The sequence below is a fragment of the Neodiprion virginianus genome, chromosome 2, assembly GCF_021901495.1.
Source record: "Neodiprion virginianus isolate iyNeoVirg1 chromosome 2, iyNeoVirg1.1, whole genome shotgun sequence".
Classification (NCBI taxonomy): Eukaryota; Metazoa; Arthropoda; class Insecta; order Hymenoptera; family Diprionidae; genus Neodiprion; species Neodiprion virginianus.
In genome coordinates, this window is record NC_060878.1 from 3,113,202 (window position 1) to 3,138,495 (window position 25,294).

Genomic DNA, 25,294 nt, shown 5'->3' on the forward strand with positions numbered 1-25,294 from the left:
TTATCACAATGTGAACGCAAGTCCATCTGTTACTGCATCAAATGCGAATTTTCACAAATATGTCCTTTTGCATTTTCCTCATGAGTGTTACGCACTTTGAAACCACAAGACTTGATATCTCACAATCAGCCAAGCCAGCATCGATGTGGAGAACATTAATTTGGGTCACACCGTTTCTCTGATCGGCTCTTATTCTCTGACTTAGGAGATCATTTCCCGGGAATCGAAAGGTGTAAAATCGACGAACCGAATCAGCGACTGTCGGTGGATGCAATTTGCGATCAGTTACCAACCAGTTCTGCACGATCATCAATGCCCCCTTACTCGACTCGCCTCCGGATCTTTATTAAAACCAATTCCAGTTGAAGATCCTCGTGCATGCTCGTTGTAAAGCATGAACGTTATCCCACAACCGTTCCGTCATCAATTTGCCAAAATGAATCGATTCGTCGGTGTTATAACGCGTTGTGATAATTCTTGAAAACTTATACTCTGCATACGCAGAAGGGACGGGGCGAATGTATCGTCATTTCGCGGTCGAAGAACGCCCGTTACCGTTTAAACTCGGGTCGTTAAATAGCGAGGTGGGAAGTGTTAGCGGCGTATAATCACTTGGCCGGTTTGTATCCTGGCCGCAAACGGCGCACCGTGTACAAATACGCTACACGTTGTGCAGAGGAACAAGCGTATATCACCACCGATGAATTCCTGCCTCTGGTTGAAAAAGAATAAAATAAACTAAACAAGGTCGTCGTTGGGGGGTGAGCACCCTCATCCTTCGCTCCGACAATACCGGCCCTTTATAATGCCAAATGGAGCCATTCGGGTCTTCGGATTGCGGGTTACAATACCGAATCTGATTGACGTCACCGTGCTCGAAACAGACGAAGCGGAACTTGATTCGCTTCTGCAGGCCCTGCAAGCTGCCGCGTTATCGTTATCGTTCCGTTATATGCCGCGTTGCTTCTAGGCACAGGTATGTACAATTCTCACGGTGCGTGGTGTCTGTGCCCTGGGATTGGAGACCAACCGACCAACCGACCGTATTCGTGACCCCTGAACGCGAACGCGTTTCTCTTTGAACCTGAGGGTTGCCCATTGTTCCCCGAGTCATAGAGTGAGGCACCTACCGACCCTCCAAGGGGTCTCGGTTTTGGTACGGGTTTCCCGTTCTTGATTCAAGCTTCCTCGGCCTTACGCCTCTATTGAACCATCCGGACTTGCTCCGATGTATCCCTGCAGACTGAAAATAGATACTGTTTAACCCAAATACTCGACACTGTGCGTGTTTCTTAACTATCTGTTTACGTTGTCTCAACAGATCCGTGCAATAGTTAGCTACCGATCATTCCCAGCCCGTGGGGAGCTGATACTACCCGGTGATAATGACACTCGACATTCGTCACGAGATCCCCGATTCTTATGGTACATGAGGTATCTAACCACATAGCGTGTACAGGATACCCAAGCCATTCCAATCCATCGTATCGTCAATTTCTGCGGTAGTCCTTCCGACACTGCCGCCGATGAAAGTGTCGATCAATTTCCTGAACAGCTCATACCTGCAACGTTAGAAACCGCTATAGCGTCTTACGACACTAATGCTCAATCCAAGCTTTCGTCATACTCCAAGCAGACGTTCCACTGCGGAGTAACGTGTTGACCAGTACAGCTCGTTATGCTGATCGCCGAGCAAATGCTCAAAGTGGTTTTTGGTACGGGCAGCGTGATACTCCGATGGGTCCGATAGGGGCTGGAATGTATGATAATGATGCGGACACGTTGCGTGCAGTTAACTCTGAATCGTGCATAGTGGGAGTGGGTCGATTGTAACGACGTTAGGAGGCAGGCATGGCGTGATGGCCGATCGTGCATTATTAGAAATGTGATTAACATTTTCAGTCGCCGACGCAACAGGAGGTTCTCTCGGCCCTGAAGCGACGCCTGGAGCAGACCAGCGTGCCCCTCTTCCCACGCCATCGACTACGCATGCTCTCAAAGCTGGCCGAGGGCGCTTTTGGAACGGTAACTATGTGCGGTAGACGCAACCCTTTCCATCACTTCTCTCTCTCTCCCTCTCTCTCTTTCTCTGGTTTAGTCGCTAAATTCGATGAATTTCGAGTAACACCTACATACCCACGCAGACTTGGTTGAAAAAGTTTTCAAACGAATCAACGGCTGTCTGTGAACGCGCCCACGCGTACTCTCGTACCGTTTTACCATACCATACCATACCATACCATATATTCACCCTGTGAACCGGTTACGAAATAGACCAAACACAATGATCAGGAGAAGCAGACGTCTGACCGAGTGATGCAGCTCTTGGAAAGGATATATAGTGTATATGTAAGAACGTGGCCACTGCTATTGCTGCATCGGGTTGGTTCTGGAACCAATCCTGCTGGCTTCTCTTACATAAGGATATCGTCGACGAGTCGATGTTCAACTACAATGAAGAAAATAACTGCTTCATCATCGCTGTATAATAAACACCCGCCTTCCGCGATGGATCTTTAATAGCAGGTTTTGAACGGGTTAATGAGGTTAATTGTTTCCCTTTCTTCGGGACCCCTGAATCTCCGCCTATACTCCAGCTCTGATCCCACTAACAAAGGATAGAAAATTTCATCCGAGGTGCTTAATCGGTTTCACTGCGGAGCTCTGAGCATCCAGCGCTTATGACGCGTGTGAATTGGAGGAGGAGATCATCGGGAATCGGAGAGATGGGGTGAAAATGTTGCAGTGGTCGACTTTGTTCGTTTTCTATTATTATTTGAACCAGGGTAGTAGGTATATGCCTAGAGGAGAAGAGGGAGAAGAAAAAAAAAAGAAGAAAATTCAAACAAAACGAAATAAAGAAAGAAAGAAAGGAGAAATTTGTAGCGTAAAATGCAAGCCGATTCCCCTGGTCGGAATTGGCCTTTTGTTAAATCCTCCGGAGGGGCGCAGGCCTGCATCTTGTGCCCTCTTCGCCTTCCCGCCAAGCTTCTCTTTACATGTATATATTGAGGTATATATTCAGTTTCAGTTTATGAAAGAGAAAAATTTATGCTTATAAAGGTGTACGTCGCCGAGGCCGAGGGCATACCGGAATACGGGACGACGGCAACCCTCGGTAAAAGACTCGTGGCAGTAAAGTTCCTCCTTCCGGATGCCAACGAAAAAGAGAAGTAAGTATGCAGATTGATATTTGCATTATTTCACTACCGCCGCCCACTGTATCGCAAGATATGATATACATACACTCCAGACGCCTGTCTATCCTTCCCAACCCTAAAGGACCCTTCGATTCCCCTTGCACTCTCGACCTTTGCTCTGCTTTACCTTACCTTTGTAGGGTTTATCTTTTTCCTCTTTTTCACCAAAAGCCGAATCGTCATTTATTTATTCGTTCAATTTTTCTTTCATTTTTCTGTTTTTTTTTTTCGATTTCTGTTTTGTGTTTTTCGCAATATCAAGAAACAATGCTTTTTACTCACCCGAGCGTTCTGCGGAACGTTTTTTTTTTTTTCTCTTTTCCAATACACGTCTCACAGGATTACCTTTACTTTCGTCTCGTACTCGGTCGTTCGTTTTTTTTTTTTTTTTTATTTTTTTTTATTCTTTTTTTTCATTGTCATTCTTCTCTTTCTTCTCGCGTTGTTGAATGAAATTTATTCAACGGTCCAGCGCAACCCTTTGAACGATCCGTCAGAGAACGTCGCGTCCCTGGGCTTCTGGATATTTTTTTTTAATCAAATGTTTTTTTTTTTTTGGACTTTGTGAATAAAAAAAAAAATACCAGGAGCCATTTGATCTCCGCGATGCCCCTCACGTGTCCATTTATGTAAAACTCAATATACGTATACACGTAGATATTTATACCTATGTACAGTACTAGAATATACATATAAGATGTAAGGATCAGTTTCGAAGCGCTTTGAGAACGCCGCGACGAAACCTCACGAAAGGACATTAAGGGGGTGTCCTGGTCGATTTCGACGTTAACGTATGTATATATCCAGATATCGACGCTCACGTATCTCGAACGCAAAAAAAAAGGTCTTAACAGTTCCATTCTATACGCAATTCTGAACAAAAACATTCCAATACATTTTTATTTTACGCAGAAATAAAAGAAACGGTATGAATTCTACGAATCTACTATTGCCATTTCGTAGAATCCGTGCCGTTTCTTTATTTCCGCGTTTCAGACACGTGGAATTCGATACTTGAATATATATATATGTATATACATATATACGTCAACGTCGAAATCGACCAGGGCACCCCCTTAAATTAGGCTGTAGATTATACATTATACGATACACACAGGGAGTAACATTATTGTATATTTATACAATGCTACCGAGCATACAACAATTCCGCAATGACAGACTCGTCGAATAGTGGGTTACGTATGTACAATGTGCGTATGTACACATACGTGTGTTATACAAAGAATATCTATGTACATACGTACATGCATTATATACCCGTGTATATAACATTAAATTTCATATTTCGATGTACATAAAGGATACAAAGCGTCGCGACGCGGTAGCGAAGCACATATCAGCGGCTGGTTTACAAAGGACACACGTTTTCGTCTCTACGTAGGTAAACACACACACACGTATGTGTTACATCGGGACGGGGATTTTTCGTGGTATGAGTTAGCGCAGGTTTCGCAGTCCTGAAAGTTCAGCCGTACGTCCATTGAACGTGGACACTGCTCGTCTGCGTGAATCCGATTCTCGGACGATTATTCGCCGGCCCAGAGCTGCCTTATGCCTCTTCTCCAGTATCGGGCTAGACATCAGAAAAAGGCGAGTTTGTCGTTTCTTTGAAAAGGAATGAATACATTTGCATACAATGACCGGGAGATAGGGAGGAACTTCACTGAACTGCGGAGCTGGAATCTCTATAATAATACGGTCGCGATGACGCGGGATCGAATACCTTGTACCAACTATTCTCTGCGACGTATGTGATCTCTCTACTTTTTAAACACGTCCAGCATCTTTATAATCAGCAAAAGACGTGGAATTTAGGAGAATGATTTTTCGCGATTAATTACGTCGCTTGAAAATAGTTGGTTTAGTTCTCGTACTGGAGCGGGGTTGAAATTCTGAATTTGAAAAGTTCTAAAAACGCCGAATTTAGAATTTTCTAGTAGCGAAACTTACGGTAAAGAAATCAAATTTTGACGAAACTTCAAAGTTTCGAATGATCTGAAACCCGAGGCTCAAAGTTCCAAAAAGGTAAAATACCAGAAGAGTGTAACTCAGACAAGTCAAAGTTCCGAAGGTGCGAAAATAAGAAGATTTAAAAATCTGAAACATCAAAGTTCCGAATGATCGAAGATTTTCAAGTCCGTGAATTTCTGGCTCGGTGAAATTACACCACTTTGATCTTCCTTTGTTTTTCCTGGTCATTCTGATTTTCGGTTTTTCTGATTTTTCACACCCACTCATCGAGTAAACTACGCTGAGTGTGTATATTTTAATTTTCGGAATTTCACTCTATCGAAACTTTATTTTTCCAGTTTTTCTTACTTTCCGGAACTTTGCTCTATCGTAACTTGAATTTTCGTAATCTTGCGTTTCGGAACTGTGAACCGTCGGGTTTCCGACCATTCGCAACTTTGTCGTTTCTTCAAAGTTTGATTTCTTCACTTCAAGTTTCGCCAGAAAATAAATCGGAATCAGACGCTTCCGGATGTTTTCAAATTCGGAACTCCAACCCCGCCCCATGCTACTCTTTTTTTTTCAATCGCTTATCGGAAAGTCGGGACTCCGTGCGCCTACATCAGCTGCTTCCGTTGTGTCCGCAACACCTCGCGGGTCTCTGACGTGAGCTGTTTGCTTTTGGCGAGATTATAGAACCTGGGGGATGTAGACACGCGTTTGCTACCCTGCGTGCAGGTTTATACGCAAACGAACGCAACGCCTCGCCTCGCCTCGCCTCGGCATTGCTGACACGGGAGATAAGGGTGTTTTATGTGTCATAGTCGGTATCACGTCCCGCAGGCCAACCCTCGATCCTCCACCATCACTGAACTCGCTTCGTACCTACTATATTAAAAATAACAGAGCACCCTCTGTTCCGAGATCGTGCTCCTTATATTCCTTTGCGAAAAGAGCACAGCTCGAAGGATTCTCACCGAAATCACAAAGAGTTTTCCATCTTCAAGGTACGTATGGCAGGAATCGGAATCCTACGATCATGCCTACCACTCGGAACTTTAAAACGGTGGTGGATTTTATTTCAGGTGTAATTTGTAAAACAACCAAACTTCGCAATCTGCAGTGTTCAGAGTGTTAAAAAACCGAAAATGTTCAAAATGAAGGAAAATTCTTTAGTGTTAGAGTCCTGCTGGTTTGTTCAATTCATCGTATGCAAGATCAATTGACGGTTTGAAATGAATTTTCAACAACGCGGTTGTTAATACGTGTTATGTACCAAACCAAGCGGTAAAAATAAGTGAACAATTATTCGGCAGCGGCAAGTTCGCGCGTTTTTCCATTCAATATAGTGCCTACTCGATGTCCGGTATGGTGCGGGTCAAAATTTGCAATGTAAAACGAGGGTGAAAGCCCTTTTCGGCCCACATGCGGGTCGAACAAAACTTGCGCGGAGGGTGAAACGGGGAAGGGGTCGTAATGACAAAGTTTAACGGTTTATCATACCCCGTAGGTACTCGACGTTTATAGCGAGAGAAAAAAGACTGAAACTCAAATGTCATCGAATTACGCGTTTATGGATAAGTATACAGGGATATTGAGACAAGATAAGATCCAAGCGACCGAATACAAAGTGTCCTTCGTTACGAGCATTCATGCATAATCAAAACTGCGGAAGCAGAAGATTGAAAATTAACAGGCTTGTAGGTATTATTTGTCGGTTATGATGTTCGTTTTGTCTCTTTTGGAAATATAATAATCCAATGAGAGAGTGGCTAACTATAAAGGTAGACTTAAGACATAGATTGAGTTGATCCTCTAGACAGTTTTTGTTCTATGGTCTTCTTTTTTTTTTGGAGTCATGTTGTCGTTACTGACGCCATCAGTGCAGCGCTGCCAACCCTAAAGAAATTTCTTTAGATCTGTAGAAATTAAGAGTCTGTTCAATGAAAAAAGTAAAATTGTGTTCTTATATGCAAAGATATTGTCGTTTAGGCTCGAATATGAAGAACATCTGAAGGTCTCCGACGAAATCTCAAGACTGATATTTCAATCTCTAAAAATGGTCTGTAAAATCGAAGAAATAGACTAAGAATTAACCAATTTTGAGGTTACTGAGAAAATATGCACCAATTAGATAGCGTCTGCAATTGTATGGCTAAAAGTTCCGAGTATCTTTATACTTATAATTCAGATTGTAGGATATAAATCTGTCTTTGTTACCTAGTTCGGTAATCATCATAACATATTTCTAGGAAAATTTACCACGTTTTAAAACGAAAACACGAAATATATTACGTATGTCCTGTATTTATTGAGTTTCAATACCGTCAAACATCACTCCTGAAAATGATAAATATAAAGAATTATTGTAGCGCCATTTAAAGAAATATTCGTGTGATAGGTTGGCAACACTGGATCGGTAAAGCTAAGATAGACGCTATGCTAACTGTACGAAGTTCTGTATCTTCTTGTATTGTAATAAATACATAACAAAGGTTAAAGCACATGTGCCACGAAACACAATCATGTCCCATAATCATCTTTGCGACAATTTATGCGTAACGACGTACAATTTATAGGCACATCACGCATACAATATAGAAGCGTAGTAGCCTAAGTGCGGTTATCGCTGCCAGTGTACGTCTCTAACTCAAATAGAATCCATATATGCCTTACCTAGGAAGGACGGCGGTTCGTCTAGCTGGTGTACAGGGTGAATCGATACCGTGTACTTTTCCCGACAACACAGTTATTAAGTTATCACGCGAGACAGCCATTACTTCCAGCTTGCCCGGCTACTGCCCCTCACCCTTATTCACCCTACCCCCCGCCTTCGGCAATACGGCGAAAGTATCCTTATACACATCTGGTATCGTCGTAGCGACACTCGCAATAAGCTCCGACAAGTCCTGGGCCTAAGTACTCGACCACCCCTTAAGTGAGTCGGTGTTATTATAAGAACCATCTTGCAAACTGACGAGGTATTATAACTGATCTGGTTTTCGTGAGCTCGAAACTTTGTTAACGATGAGTACCTAGAACGCTGAATCGCTACCGCATCCCATGGTATCAAAAGTTGGGAAAAGAGAAGAAAGAAAAGTCGGCGAACACGAATGAAACAGCGTAGCATCTCATATAAATGTTTGAGAAAAAATTTACATGCAACACAAGTTGAGATACAATCGACAATTCGAAAAGAGCTTTTACTGTAATTACAGAACATTTAACCCTTTCAGTCACACATTTTTCAACTCAATGTTTTGACCTGAATTTTGTTGATCGGGGGGTTTTTGGAGTCGCTAATCAAGAATCCGAAGTCAGAATTTGATAATTTCTAAATCCAAAATGGCTGATGTGTAATCAAAAAAACTATCAAAATTGACGAAGGGGTTAAAATAATGAAAACTCTTCTGTTCTGTCATCCAATACTCTAACGTTTTTTATTTTTATTTTTTACAAAAGCAAATTAATCGAATTTAGCAATTATTACTGGCTATCAAATGCGGCGAAAAAATATTTCGTCAAGTCGAATAAATTTGGTTTCAATCGGCAACACAAACTGTTGTTCTGGTGACTATTTTCGTTGTTTTCTTGGATGAAACAACACTTTTACGAACGGTAAAAGGAATATTTTCACCACATTTGATAAATTCGAAAACTCCATTCTCCGAATGCAGCAAGCAATGAAATTTTACTCAGTGCACAGCGTTGATTTTTCGCAGGCTCGACTTTCAGCGTGACGTAAGGATCCTCGCAGCCCTCGAGGATCGAAACATCGCCAGAGTCCTCGGTGCCTGTTGCAGAGAGGAGCCTTTCTGCGTGGTTATGGAATACCTGGATCACGGTGATCTTTGCCAATTTTTGAAGACCCACATCACGGCCGAAGACGCTCATTCGATGCCGATGGGAGTGAAGACGCTCAGGTAAGTAAAATAAAGATTTTTCTACGAATGATATGGTCGTCGTCCAATTTTCCACCTTTAAAAATCCCCCGGTCAATGAACGAACCTCTACCGAATATCATATCTGACCGTGAAACTTTCCCATTAAACGGACATCGAGGGAAACCCAACTGATTTATGTCTACACGGTGTAAAAGTTTCGATGCGGTATTAAACCGGTGAAATATAACCATACGGGAATGAGGCCGATGAATAAAATACAACAAAAAAATTAAAAAAAAAAAAAACTCATATGACGTACGAATGTGAACAAAGACGGGAATCTGAAGATCTGGGTAATAAGAAATACGCGTGCAAGGGATGAAATTAAAAAAAAAAAAAATCAATACAATTGAATACCTGAGAGAGGTGAATATAATAAATAAATAAAAAAATAATAATAAGAAGGTAAAAAAAAAAAAAAAAAATGAGAAAAGAGAAAACGTAAAGAAAGGAAACGCGCGAACAAAAGACTTTTATTCCTTCCCCCTCTGTGTGAACTCCCGGCAAACAGCGTTATCCACTCGAAACGTTGTACGCGCACAGTTCATATATTATACATATATAGAATATGAAAATATGTGTGCGCACGTATGCATACACGCGTTTACGTACACGTACAGTCATGTATTGAAGAAAGAGTTTCCCTCAAAATGGATTTTCCAACCAATTTTATTACCCTGCCTACCTCTGCTCGTTTTCTCTTTTTTTCTTTCTCCCTAGTATCGCTCTCTCTTTCTCTCTCTCTCTCTCTCTCTCTCTCTCTCTCTTCATCTCTGAACCCTCGAGTAGATTTTACCTGCAAAAATCAGATCTTCCTCGTTACCCTCCCCCCCCCCCCCTTCCCCCCGTCTGCATTTACGAAGAGTTACAGTCTTATTCCATGTATATTCCATAATAAATCCTGTATGGAAATTTGTACATACGAACGAGCATATCCGATGATTCAGTTTGAGTTTTCGGTTCAGTGAAAATCAAGTCATTTCAAATTCTAACGCTGGTATTATTTTTTTTTTTTTGTTTTCACTCCTTGTTTTACACTCCCGTTTCTGCCATTTCAATTAAATTTGTCCGTATTTACTTTTCCCTTTCAACGGCAAGTATTTATCATACATTATAGGTATGTACATCCGTGCATACCTATATATACATACATATATATATATATATATATATATATATATGCGTGTGTGTTATGTGCGTACAGAGCAGAGTGAAAACTCGTGTAAAGTTCGATGCAGGTATAAGTATTTTTTCCTTCTCCCTTCACCCCCCCCCCCCCCCCTCGCTCTTTCGGTTTTTTATATTCCATTTTTCGTTTTGGTTCACTAATTGGAGAGAATTCGCACGATGCATACGCATATAATGATAACCCGTATACCGGAAACTAACGGCTGGACTGCGATGAAACAAATATTATACATATGATATACCTATACCAGTACTCAGTTGATTAAATAAAAATTCCTCGACCTTTTTTCTCCCCTATATCTCTGTTCCAATATCATACCCTTTGAAATATTGAAAACTATTGATACTCCCGCGTACGGTATTCGTTATAAACTGACACAGGTGTATTTAGCCACAGCTAGGCGAGTATCAAACGGCGAAATAATTAATTGGAAACACGTTAGAACTTCGCGTCGAATCGGGATATTCGAAAAAACTGAAATAAACGTATATCGAATAAATTAATAATAATAAATAATTGTTATTGTTTAATTTATTTTTTCCACCTCTTTTCACGCAGTTTCAACTGTCTCATCTACATGGCAGCCCAAATAGCTTCGGGGATGCGTTACCTGGAGAATCTCAACTTCGTACACCGGGATCTGGCGACGAGGTGAGTCGATATAAACCATGTTTTTTTTTTCCTATTCCATTACCAGTTTTTGTTTTTGATCTCTTTCTCTCTTCTTTAACCTACGTTATTATTACCGGATCGAACTTATCGAACCCACTGGCAATGAGAGAAGTTTTTACTAGCGATCCTTTTACTTGTGTTTTCCTCGATTTCACGGTCGCCAAAAAAAGTAGACACCCTCGCCGTTTTGAGATTCGTAGGAATCGGGGAGGTAATATGGAAGGTAGGGGTGAGGTTTGAATGTCAGAGAGGCGGAACTCACCGCTTCGCATCAATGCCGATAAAAGTATTAATTTTTGGTACATCAAATCGAATATTATTTTACCCTGGAGTGTATTTCCATAAGCCGAAAACAAACATTCGTTCGTACCGGTTTGATTCGGTTCGGTTGGGTTCGGTTCGCTTTTCCGTGGGTGTAAAACAGGAGGAGTATAAGACGAAGTGGTGGAGGAAATCGAACGATACGAGGGATCCACGGGGAAATCAGCGCCGTCAATTCGTTAGGCCTTAGCACTTCTGCCGACTGTCCGAACACACATCGCCCTACCGACCTCGCTCGTACTCTTCTGGGAATAAATTCACCGGTAGCTCGAATCACCCGTGGCAATTAGACCTCCGCTGTCATTTGGTCTATATAAATAATAATAATAGTAATAGTAATAACGATATACGTCACATATTGACAATGAGGCCTGCGAAGTTATAATTACACATGGCAAATATTTGCGCTCCCGTTTATGCTGGTCGTGGTAGCCGCAAACTGTTTTGTTCTTTTATCCTTCATCTGCACGGTGTATAAAATACAAGAGCGAATGGCTAACGGACAAATTAAGAATGACCAAAAATAATCGATGATCGATTAGATCGATTATTTTTCAAACTCGATTAATCGATCGAATCGATTATTTTTCCTCACAATCGGTTTTCTTTTTCTTTTACTCCCATATTAACGAGGTAAAATAAACATCAATTTATGTAATTAAAGTATCGATTGTTATCATGTTCTTATTTACTAAGCAACTATTTGATGTAATTAGTGAAAGAGATGAATGAACATTTTCACCTGAAATTGAACAATATTTTTAATGAAACTAGAAATTATCAAAAAACTGTTCCACTGTTGAGACTACGTATTGAAATTTACGAAATTTTGGTTTCATATGCACCGTTTTTAAAGAAATACGAGATAATCGATTAATCGATTAACTTTAACCGATTCAATCGAGTTGTGTTCGATTATATTTTTGGATTCGATTGATCGATGCATCGATTATTTTCAGCTTAGTGGCTATCGGTCGATTGATCGAGTTTGAAAACTAATCGATGATACTCCATTAATCGGGGGAAAAATAATCGATTCAATGGAAATTGTCCGAGAGGTCTTTTTAATCGAAAATCGATTATAATTATTTTTGGTCATTCTTAGAGAATCTCGAATTGTGTATAACAAATCCTTTGATCTCGACCATCGTTATAGACATACTCGTATATACCTAATTCTTGTCCGCGGGAACGTTCACGTTTATACGTCTACACGTTTGTACGTCTACACGTATCTACCTACTTAGGTATGTACGACATGATCGTGGAGAATTGTTCAGTGTCCGTGGCCGCGTACCTACTTATGCGAGCCAGATGTTCAGTACCTATACCCAACGGTAGACACGACATACACGACCTTCCCCCGCCGTAGTACAAGATTTCAGTTATTGAAATGCGCCTATACTCTGGTTTCGGAGTGAAATCGATACCGACGAACACCCTGCAGCACCGCAACCAGCAGGCAATGGTCGATAACCGTGGACGGAGATTGTATCGAAATAATCAGAAATCAGGAAGTTACGTTTCACTCGCTTCATGAAACAAGACTGTCCAATTAACTCGAAAAATGGATTAAAACGCTGGTGAAAATCATTTCTACAATTTTCTACGAATTTTTAAGGAAATTTTGACATTTCTTACGAAATTGTAAATATGCATATAGTTTCTTATAGATAATTGTAGATTTTCGTGACAATTAACAATCCGTTGCGGAAAACTATGCCATGTTTGCAATTTGGTAAAAAAACAATACGAAATGTTCCGATTTTTGTGAAAATTCGTAGCAGCAGAAATTTTCACTTGAACTGAGAGAAATTTCATTTGTTATAGTAACTAGAAAAATTCAGTAGAACGGGTATCTTTAAAAAGAACTGTTTGATTATTGTTGGGATTACGAAAACCAAGCTACGCCTAACCATTTCGCGCTATCGTCGATCTTTTTTTAATAATTGCAACTTAAAATCAGTTTCTTCGGTTTACTCTACTTTTTTAGTTAAACAAGGCTTTAACGTCAATTTATCGTTGCACAAGCATTAAATTTTCGCAACAGCTACAAGAAAATCTAGCAACAGTGATCGTAATGAGAAAGAATAGTAACGGATACTAGACTCTCCGGTAACAGCTAGAAAACTAATTTTCATTTTCTACCTAGAACTATATTTTTCGATTGTGGTAAAAAAAATGAAAATAGTCAAGGACTGAGCGGTAACCGGATCTAAAAATTTCTCTCAGTGTGGAAAGTGTGCGAAATATCGAGTGCAGTATGGATTAGCTTCTTTTATTCAATCATCCGTTTTCAGGAGAGGGAAAATTTCGAGATCGATTTGTGAAAATTGTATTACGCCTATAATTGGGGCAAACTTGGGGGATTACGGATGGTTAAAAATGCTTTTTTGAACTGCACAAATGAACGCCCTGCATACCTACCATGTGTATGGTCGTAAGGACAAGAGTTATTAAATATGAACCGTTGGTATAATTAAAGCCGTTTGTCAGAGCGCGGTAATTACACGGGGGCTTAGGTTTAATATGGTTTCAACTAAATTTCAATGCCCCTCCCTGTCCCCCCCTTCATACATTTTACGCCTGTCGGTTTGGTTATTGAATATAATGTGGGACGAGTTCATTTGGGATTTAGCACTCCGATTATATAAACTCTTCTAACGTTAGATCTGTGTTATATTCACGCATCGAATGGTCGCAACCCTCAAACTGGTTCGAAGTAATTCAAAACAAAATTCTTTTTTTATCCCCTCAATATTTACTCATTCATAGAAAACCTTACTTTTTCTCATAAGAGAAGCATCGATTTTTCAAAGTTTCTAATCACAAGTGCGTAACGGGTCCAACAAAAAATGGCAAAAAATTTTCTATAAAAATAAAATGAAGGTGAATTTGTCCCCTTTAATACGTCGATTGAGAAATTTCGCTGTATCTCTATCTTTTACTCCGCTTTCTAAGTTTTAGTGCGACAAGAAATTTCGACTTGTGAATCGAAACTTTCGAGTACTCAAGAAACCCAATGAGATTGGTCATAAAGAAAAAGGACATTCTTCGCTAAAAATATTAAATAGAAGTTCAAAACGTTTGATTGCCTCATCTTCCTTCTTATAAGATAAGATAAGATAAGATAAACATACATCAGACGTACCAGATCGAAAATCATATATAATCATCAATACAGTGAAGTATATCTAATTTATTACGTGACTTCTAATATATTTTGTCAAATTTACAAGATAAATCATGTAATAAATTACACGCCAAGTACTTTCAAAACATTTTACTATTCAACGCGTGAACATTTTCATCAGGTTAGTATTCTCTAAAATTTCCCGTGATGAAAATTACTTTTTTCGCTATCAAATTATTTATAAAATCTAACCGCCGCTGACAACGGTGAATAACTGAAAGCTCAAAACTGGGAAAAACGTGACTTTTCAGACCGCATCGTCGAGAGGTCGAAACCCTCGAGCTGCCCGAAGCTGCGGAGTTCGTCGGAATGGATCTTGAGCCGGGAGCCGAGCCTTTGTTTCGACTTTGGTTACAAACGTAGAGGAGAACCGAGGACCCCCTCACTCTCTCTCTCTCTCTCTGTCTCTTTCTCTCTCTACCAGCTTTCCGCTGCATCTCACTGGACCATTTGCCTACCTCTGCAGGACCGCCGTTACAAATCCTCCGCTTCCCCCCCCCCCCCCCCCCCACGTCACCGTGCCTGAATACCGACTATACCTACGACTCGTTCATTATGCATTCATATGAATATTTGAGCCCCTGAATTCAGCGTTACCCCTTATATAATGCTCGAGGCTATAGTCAAGGTCCAGTCCGAGTATGCAATTCGCACTTATATTTATAATGCCACACGTGCAGGCGAACAGGGTGGCTAATTATGCATTTATGCCACCTGAAAGTACGCCACGGAGTGACGTCGAACTACTCGGTGAAAATTGCCCGAGGGTCTTCCAAAGTGGAGGAACGAACGGTTTCTTTACTACTGTTTTCGACGGTCGCAAGGACGCTGAAAAGCTACAACGCCGACCAGTCTTCTCGTACATATCCAACCGACCACAGGCGAAGCTCTCCCGATACAGATGTACACTTGGGGACAATGAATCTGAGACGGTTAGTTTTTTACACTAGACAGTTACGTTGGCAACACACAGAACCTACAGCGCCACAGTCGGCCGAGCGTGAAACAAACTCAATCTCAATAAATATAACATAACCCATGACCGTCGAATCTAACCTTAGAATACCGCGGGGATAATGACTTGTTGGATTGACACGTATTCTAAGGTTAGATTCGACGGTCATAGATTATGTTACGTTTATTGAGATTGAGTTTGTTTCTCGCTCGGCCGATTGTGGCGCTGTAGGTTTTTCTGTGTTGCCAACATAACTGTCTAGTGCAAAAAATTAGCCGTCTCAGATTCATTGTCCCCAAGTGTACGTACTCGCACCGATCCATAAACAATTCACCTTGTTAAGTGGGAATTTATCGCGAACCGCATGCCTATACACGCCACCTTTATGCGGGACCTGGTTTCTCGCCGGTCTTTTATCTCGCTTATCTCACGATTAGGAAACCCTGAGGGAAACTTGTATACGGGCGGTAAAAACGCGACGATTACGTTTGAATTTCAATTATCCTCGATCAATGTGGCTTGAGGTATTCGAACGGTCCCTTTTCATCTTTTGGATAAATTTATTGCACCGCGTTTTGCTCCGGAAACTTGAAAGTTGACCTAGAAATCGTCGTTACGAAATGTATATTTGTAGATCCTCTTTACCGTGCATCTGGGCCGCGGACTTTGCCAGATACGAAATGATGAGCGCTGAGGGTGACCTGAGAGCAGTGCCATTCGTCGGAATACCGTGTCAAAGTCCGCGAGCCAAGCAAAGCCCAAAGCTAAAGCCGGAGCTAAAGCCAAAGCAAAGCGTCAAGGCAGAGCCGGAAACGGGGCAAAGCATCGCCGAGTTCTGCGAGAGGGTGCCGAGAGTAAAGCATGGCGGAGGCACACAGAGAGACCGGTGTAGCCAGCCAATTTCGATGATCGATAAAGCCCCACTAATTACCGAGGCTGTACCTCCGAATTGGAGCTTTGTTCGCTTGGCAAAATTAATTGATTCCAGCAATTCAATAACGCGCCCTGGACTCGATCAGGTCCGATGGTGTATGAAGGAACTGTATGTATGGGTAACGTATCCTGTACCCAGAAACCAAGTACCGAGCTTCGTCGGGACGATGTATCATTAACTTTGTCCGCCGCTCTCCTACTCAAGTTACAAACTTTATCCGGTATCTGTTATCACTGCCCGGAATGGTTAGGTATATAGATCTACGTTAACGGAGGGGGAGATATAGCTTGGACAGTCTCCAATCATACTTATATTTAGGAGTATTTTTTTTTTTTTTTTTTTAACACAGAGCAATTTAAGTTCGAGGGCTTTATTATTTATAGTTTCAAGAACATTTTGGAATTTTTTTATTGCAACTAATAACGAAATACCCTTCCTTAAAGCTCCTGATTCATTCCGTTCGAACTGCCTAACTCGTCGTTTTTTGTATTTTATAAAGATTCAGAGAACCTGTGACGCATGTTATTCAAACTTTTTCGAAGCCTCAACCACAGTTCGGAAAAGGCGACTATAACCTTCCGAGCTTGTCCGAGGAATTCGATATTTATTTACCTCGTATAATAGCAGCGTGAGCGTGATTGTATAAGGGATAACCGTAGACTAATATCAATCTCTCCTGGTTGCAGGAACTGCCTTGTGGGAAAAGCTTACCACATAAAGATCTCGGACTTTGGAACGGACAACGAGCTCTACGCCTCTGACTACTTCAAGGTGGATGGTAACATGCCGCTTCCGGTCCGTTGGATGGCCTGGGAGTCGATCTTTCTGGTAATGCAATCCCATCCTGGTTTTAACCGACCCCGGCACTTCAATGATTTTATGGTTCCAGGGAAAGTATACGACGAAAAGCGACGTCTGGGCCTTCGCCGTCACCCTCTGGGAGATCCTGAACCTGGGAAGACGCGTGCCCTACGAGCATCTTAGCGACGACGAAGTCGTCGCGAGCCTCGGTCACCTCCAGCGGATATCCGACGGCGATAACTCCTCCGGCGAACCGGAGGAGACACCATTTGTCTACCTGCAGCGGCCCGCCGCCTCCTCGAAGGACATCTACGACCTTATGCTCGAGTGCTGGAGACGTGAGGAGAACGAGAGGCCGACCTTCCGTGAGATATCCTTATTCCTGCAGCGAAAGAACCTCGGCTATGCTCCCACTTCTTGATATTAGGTAATCGGGGCTCCCGCTCTCATAAAGCGCGGTCTCCTCCTTTCGCCGGCTAATCTGCGGGCGGCCACCTAGCGGTTTTGTAATTATAAACGTTATACGCAGTTACTCCAAGCATTCCTCTTGGTGGTTATTCTACCCTCGAGACACGGACATCTCGTTTTTTTGTTTTTGTATTTTTTGACTAGGTGTAGATACTAGTGCTATGCGATTAATCATTTTGCCGATCAATCGATTAATCGAATTTTTCGATTAATCATTTTTACGATAAATCGATTAATCGTCGATTTCAGTTAATCGTTTTTCCAATTAACCTATTACTCGATGGTTTCGATTAATCGTTTCTTCGATTAATCGTTTCTTCAATTAATCGATAAATCGAAGTTGCCTCAATAATTCTGCAGGTTAATCGGTATACGAATCGAAACCATGGATTAATCGATTGATCGATATCACCCAGTACTAATAGGTACTCTTTCGCGGTGCAAGGTACAGCACGATCCGAGTCTCGAACTCGCCCAAACATCGATAACCGCTACTAATTACATCCACGTGTATCATCGAAGCTCTACCGATATTGTCGTTTCTTTGTATCTACCATATTATCTGTACTAAATCCCGAACGACTCACCACTGTCTGATCGTAGATGTATGATTGCACTAATTCTCAAACGTTGTACTCGTGACAGTATTCGAGGTTCGTTAAAAAAAAAAGTCATTCACAAGGTCTTGTTGTCCTGTTGAATATCAGACTTCGGCACCGTGAAGACATATTTTCCCGTCATTCTACATTGCAATACGTTTCTTCCGTAAATTTCTCGACGAATATTTGAAGAAAATGATGACAAAGAAATAAAAATTAGTAATATCGAGCAGTCGAAAACGGTCCGGTTCCTGCACACAATTTTCTGCTTGATATATGAAATATTGGTGCAGCAGTGAACGAACCGAAATCGCAACGTTGCCGGGAAATAGTGCGTGGATTAGGTGCAAACTATCTTATAGCCTTATAACCTAACTTTATACTACGACACTTTTGTATAGAATAAGACTGGTTGTTATGATAACCCAATGATTAGTAACTGTTACTAGGTAATAAGAGCTGTGAAATAAGTTACACAACGCCGCGAAATTAAGTCGCCGTGTATACGTTGTAATATTTAATATACATATTATAAACTTTGAATTTACGGTTAAACGTAAATCTTCAACGATCAATACAAATCGACTTTATTATAAAAAGATAAGGAACAACTCGTGTGAGAAAAACAAATCCTGAAGAGACACAACGAATTGCATTATATGATTTCATGCGGTGAGTGCGATTATAATTAAGGTTCGAGAGCTGATTAATTAATTAAAAAATTAAGTTAGCGATTAATTTATTTATTTATTCCCTAAGCAATAGCTCTATTCTATGTAATAGATCACCTGTAGGTACATGAAATTAATATATATATATATGTATATACATACATCCATATATATATATATATATATATTGTATGTGTATACTACGCGGCCTATTCGAAACACTTCGAGTCTCTAGTATTCTCTTATAAATATTAGTTATATTACACCTATGTTTTATAAAATATATGAATATACACACCAATGTGTATATACGTATATTGTATAGAAACGCATTATTATACGTGTGTATATAAATACGCTGCGTACCATGGCTATGACACATCATAATTATATTAACTTTATATAATAGGCGGGATCAATAGAATTAATACATTATATACATATATTTATTGTAAATATAGATATAAATGTTGAAGCATATGTGACGTAGTGAATGCAAACCGTTGATATATCCGGAGGAAAGTGATGGGAAAGAAAAAACGGTAAAAACGTAGGAAATAAAACATACCGATAGTACCATTTTAAGAAAATCATGATTAGCAGCCTCGAAGCCTCGAAAAATTGTTGATATAATCCTGTAGGAATATTATACCATATTATAATATGCACATAAATTCGTTCGTCGCCGATAATTTTGATAGTTATGTAAGTAATTTGATAATTTATCTCATCGATATTGCAACATAATCGATATCATTAGCATTACTACGACTCCATCACTGTCATCCAATCATTTTCATTATATTTTTTATCGTTGATCGAATCTCATCGATCGTTACGCTTGAACTATCCAAACCGCGGTATAAATTCCGTGAGGTTTTTTCTGCAATAACAGGATTATGAAAATTGTGAAAAATAGTAATTTCTTGAATGTAAATTCGAATATTTTTCTCTTTCTGCCGGTATTCCGAAACCGTGGCCTGCGATTTGACAGTGTCGCATGACGTCACCCGCGGACATTTTGGCGCGACATTCAAATTGTTTGCCGTTTAATTTCGTTTGATTGACTTGAGCAGTGGTTGAGGAAAGTTGAAAAAATAGGAAGTTGAGTGATCATTATTGTCGTAAGAATTATTTCATCGCTGGTATCTGATCGAAAAGAAATTTAATTTGAAAATATCCACGATCGCGGATATAATCAGCATGGCGAATCATATCAGAAACTAGAATAACTCAAAGTTTTAAAGTTGACATATCGTAGAATTGCATTTACGAAAGCAATAAGTGAAGCAAAAATCGATACTGACTGACTGCTGTTTGAAGTGTATTTAATCATTCGTAAAAAGTTCATATGCGCGAGTTATCGCACTCCCTCAAGTATTATGCTTTCCTGCGAGCAAATTTATCCCCTACGAAACAACCGTGCCCGGATTTCATTATCGTGCACACCCATAACAGCGGTCGCAAATCGTGCGAGCTTGCAGAATCCAACGAATGTAGAAGTCGCAACGACGATAAACCCGATGCAAGTTTAAAAAATTAATCCTATATATGCCGATATTATTATACTTTATTTGAAAAATCCAATTATGAAAACAACGAAACGAAACGAAACGTCGCTCGCGCGAATTCAAATTTTAATTAACAAGTCACCTTGGCATGGTTGTTGATTTCGTAGAGTACTCCAGGCCCTCAAGGGATTGAGCAACGCGATCTCTAACAGGAAAAATCTCTCTGGATTGTATTAATGCAAATATACAATATATGTATACGTCTCGTAAAAAAGCTGGTGAAATTTACATTTTCTGCAAAATTTCTCTCATTTATTTTACCGCGCGAAATATTTTTGCTGAAGAATCGCCGAGATATTCAGGGAAGCTATGAACTCTAGCAAACTTCCTCAAAGTTTCACGACGTGATCTTCGTTCTTCTAAAAGAGTTATAAACAAAATAGTTTTCAACAAAAAAAAAAAAAAGAACCCTACAAGCATTCCCAGAGCATCGTGTTATGGAAAAATGAGAAATGAAATTTAATATTGTCTCTGGAAAATTATATGCGAGAGTCATGTAGAAAAAAAATAATCTATGAAGGCGGACTTTTTGAAGAAAACAAATGTCACTAGAGAATTATATACTGTACAGGAACATGAACACTTTGATCTCGCATCACCCGATATCTAAATAGGTGTACTTCGGTAGACGGATACATGTTGCAACATAAATACCTACAATATACCGTTACCGTTACAACATCAAAATTAAAAAACGAACTATTTATGTAATTGATATAATACATATATATATAACACAATATATATTTAATTATATACACCAACGTACGGTGCGTGTCTACGGTATATGTAATGTATAAAATTCGTTGAGCAAGCAGGAGTAGATATTGTTGAATCGATTTAGACTATCGTGGAATTAATCGTGTAACTATATATAATTTACTCGAATAAGGTAATTAGAATCTAGGCCGCAGGTTAGTATCTACGACGTAAGCATAACGCTGCCTTTGGCTATATTGCTGCCCCTATAACTGCTATACAATACCGAGCTGTACTTACTTCGACTCGTATCACTTTTCTCCCTCACCTTCGCCTTCCTTGCAACCCTGTCTCATGTACCTGTTTCGCAACCCGATCACCGCACATTGGGATACCACTGTAGTCCAACATATGACGGTGGCCGAGCAATATGGCGGCTGAAAAAGCGAACAGCTGATCGCAGTTTCGGGTTGATTATTCTATTGTCGGAGCACAGAAAACTCGTGCAAACTACGAGATTTTTTCTTCGTCACATTGAGCTAAAGCGATTTAAAAAACCAGTGAAAATACGACTTTTACAATGAAATACAACCGCCGCGGAATACTGCGCAGATTCTTGTAACATCAGATTCGGTCTGCCGACGTGTTGGTATCCAGCTGGTATAGATTTACATGTAATTTAATTTGCCTGCTGGTGACCCCTGAACGTTGCATGTACCACGTTCGATTTCAGTATTCTTCAACTACGTATAAATGTATAATATACGTAGGAAAAGGTATAATATCATTGTATTTGACATGCAGTCTATATCTACCTCTGTTAGATGCTTGGAACCTTGAACTTTAAGCCCTGTGTAGCCTTCAAAGTTAAAAGCGTGAGCAATTGTTGATGAAAAAAAAAAAAAATTAAAAAGAAAACATTCATGTTATTACACTTCGCGTGACGCCGAATAGAACGGTGAGCTCTCCTAGATGTTTTCTGTCGGTGAGTTGGTACGATGTTTTAATCGATTGATCTATGTTTAGTGGTTTTCTGTGAAAAATTGATTTTCTCTTTTAGGTTCTTTTTCGTGTTTATGTAAATTCAATCATCTCAATGAACAAACCCCCTTAACTTCATTTACAATTATTTTAATGTGTGTAATATCGATATTCGATTTGTGTGTTAATGCTACGCAGTACGTATTTAAAATCTTTTCCATTTTATTAAATATTATTAATTATTGTTCGACAATCATACCTGAGCCTTGAGACTGAGTCGTTATTCCGTTGTCCCTTGTGCTATTCAATTATTTACAATTGTATACTGCAATAATTCGAACGCGTCGTACTTCAATGTTACTCAAGTCGTATACTGTTATCAAGTATAACGCGATAATCGTACGCGGTGTCAATGCGTGTTAGAATTCTTCATTCGTTCTTAACTTTACAGATTTGATTTTCGACTTATTTTATTATCGACCCTCAACGAAATTTTTCAATAACGATTAAAAATTTACAACGTAATATGATCGTTGTAAGGTCGACGGACAATCTTAACATTATACCTACTCGGATTTGGTAATTCTAATTCAATGAAAACAAAAGATACAAAAAGAGAAAGAGAAACACTTGAAAATATATAGAAACTGAAATGATTGAAGGTATTATTTTATTTTGAAAATAATCAGTGACGATGGAATTGACAAATGCCGGTAATAATTGTAGAAGACTGTGCAGAGCTCACCATATGTTACCTTCTACGCTATAATTACCTAATCGTTATAATCGTAAAGTTATTTTTTACTAAAAACTGTTTATAATTTTGTATCTCAATTCTGTAAATACCAAGTAAGTTATATACATATATAAATATAAATATCTACGATATCTAAGTATATATTAATATATACACACATTTGAGGATAATCGTCAAAACGAATAATTGAGTAGTCTCTATAATATAGTATAATATATATGTATATTATATACACGATATATTTTAATCCGTATAGCAAAAATGATCACATATTATAATGATATTGAATACGTCTAATAATATGCAGTATAAGAAGTAATCTATTAACAATGAAATGGTATAAAATATAACAATGTACAACGACTTAGATTATACCTGTATATTATACATTACGATTAATTTCATTATTATTATCAATATCACGGTTATAATTACAGAAACGGTGAAGCTAACAAATTATCAAATAACGTTAGCGTCATTGAAAAGAAACTATGAAAAAACAATGTACACCTGCAATTATAGGGCAATACGTGTTATTTGGTAGATGTATATATAACACAATATTATATTGGTAATATCTGATTACATAGTTTATAATTAGTCATTTATCGTAGCTGCATAACATATTACCATCATTTAAAATGTATCGAAAATACATACACAGGTATAATATTCTCATACCTCCTCGTAGGCAACAGAAAATTCCTTCGATACTCGCGCAATTGCTGGACACATATCGAACATCACCGATATATTTCATATCAGTACGTATGTAGTGAGCTACGTCAAGTCTGTATATCAGTTTCTTGGAATTTATTTTTCCGCTCAGAATGCACCGTTACATAAACCAAACATTAAAAAACCTAATATCATTGTGCCGTTTCAAATTTCGAGAAATATGAATAGATGTCACGTCATATCGACGCAGTACGGTTGTCAATGTCTTATATTTATATTGATCATATTTTCATAATCCGAAATTCTTGCAACCAAAATTATGCTTCTTTTGGCTACAAATGTTGTATGTTTAAAACAGGAATTCCAAAAAATTGATCATCGTTATAATTAATATTAATTCCACTGTGTAGTACGTAGCGTGGAATGGCAAAAAGAACTTGACCAATTAAGGGTCCTGCGCGTAACAGTTGTGGTGTAACGTGATTGGAATCTCCGGTGTATAATAATGTTGTGATGTTCATATCACCTCTTGACGGTTTATCAAAACATCAGGTTCATACGTATACAAATAAAATTACACTACGATTATAATAATCGTGAAATTATTAAACATTACGTTATACATGCTGAGTATTTAGCGATCCGGTAGTGTATTACTATGATTATTATTATTATGTAATAAATTGTAATTGCAATAATTAACAAAGAGTAATAAATGAATTGCTCAAACAACGCCGGTTGTACACGCTGCAGTCGATCCGTAAAAATTTCATAAATTTTTGTTTGCCATTGTTTCATATTTATTCGCTGGTATTTTAAATTAGATTCGAAGCACCAATTAGTGAAAATTCAAACAAATTTGTCTAAACGAATCTTCGTGACAAGACCGTTGGACCGTTATTATGTTTATTTTTAATAGAATTGAATTTCTCTCTCAAATGAATTCATATGTTGGCCACGTTCTAGTGATGAGGCACACATTATCGATCTTAAATAATCAACCAAATACCCAAGACTTATACGTGTCATTCAGATCAATAATGCTAGCATTCTGGCGTGCCGGTGAATAAATATGCCGACGGAGAGATGCATTATCGATAATATGATTAGCTTGCATTTTACATTGAGATGGTTTGAGAAAAGTCGAAACTTGAGATTTTCCTTCTAATTTTATTTCATTTTCACGCACATCTTGTTCCGCCAGAACTCTTCAGTCGTTGAAAAAAAATCAAAATACTTCTTCAAGCCAGAGTTCGTCAAATTCTAGCGTACGCCTGACGTGCGGGCTGCGGCAATCCGGCACACATTGGTTCGCGGCGCGCACAACTCGCTCCGACTAGTCAATACACACGCCAGAAATTCTCATGGTGTTATTTGGTTTAAAACAGCACGTAAAGAGCTGTAAAGTTCGATGCTGCAAAATTCAGATCGTACCGTTCAAACTGAGTGATATAATTTTATAAGTTTCAACTCCTACCAATAACTAAATTTACAGTAGGTAATTAATACATAAGCCACGGACGCATGGCCGGAAGAAAAAACGAGTCTGTTAGAAGCGTTCTCTAAATATTGAAGTTAAATTTCGCTTCTTGCTGCTATCGTAGTGAGGAAATTTGCTCTCTGATTTCTTTAGTGCTTGCTCGCGAATTTTCAATATTTCTTATGAATTCCTACTTAACCACCCGTTAAC

General features: G+C 39.3%; 1 protein-coding gene across 4 annotated transcripts in view; it reads left to right on the forward strand.

Annotated features, from left to right (window-relative positions):
- Positions 1 to 22,054, forward strand: part of LOC124297413 (epithelial discoidin domain-containing receptor 1-like) — a 143,221-nt gene extending 121,167 nt beyond the window's left edge. For all 4 annotated transcript variants that reach the window (XM_046748411.1, XM_046748409.1, XM_046748410.1 and 1 more), the window contains 6 exons: positions 1,903 to 2,025; positions 3,064 to 3,173; positions 8,894 to 9,094; positions 10,863 to 10,955; positions 17,066 to 17,207; positions 17,269 to 22,054. In XM_046748411.1, coding sequence (XP_046604367.1) covers positions 1,903 to 2,025; positions 3,064 to 3,173; positions 8,894 to 9,094; positions 10,863 to 10,955; positions 17,066 to 17,207; positions 17,269 to 17,601 — 1,002 coding nt within the window. In that variant the 3' untranslated portion in view covers positions 17,602 to 22,054. The remainder of the gene's footprint in view (positions 1 to 1,902; positions 2,026 to 3,063; positions 3,174 to 8,893; positions 9,095 to 10,862; positions 10,956 to 17,065; positions 17,208 to 17,268) is intronic.
- Positions 22,055 to 25,294: the final 3,240 nt, after the last annotated feature.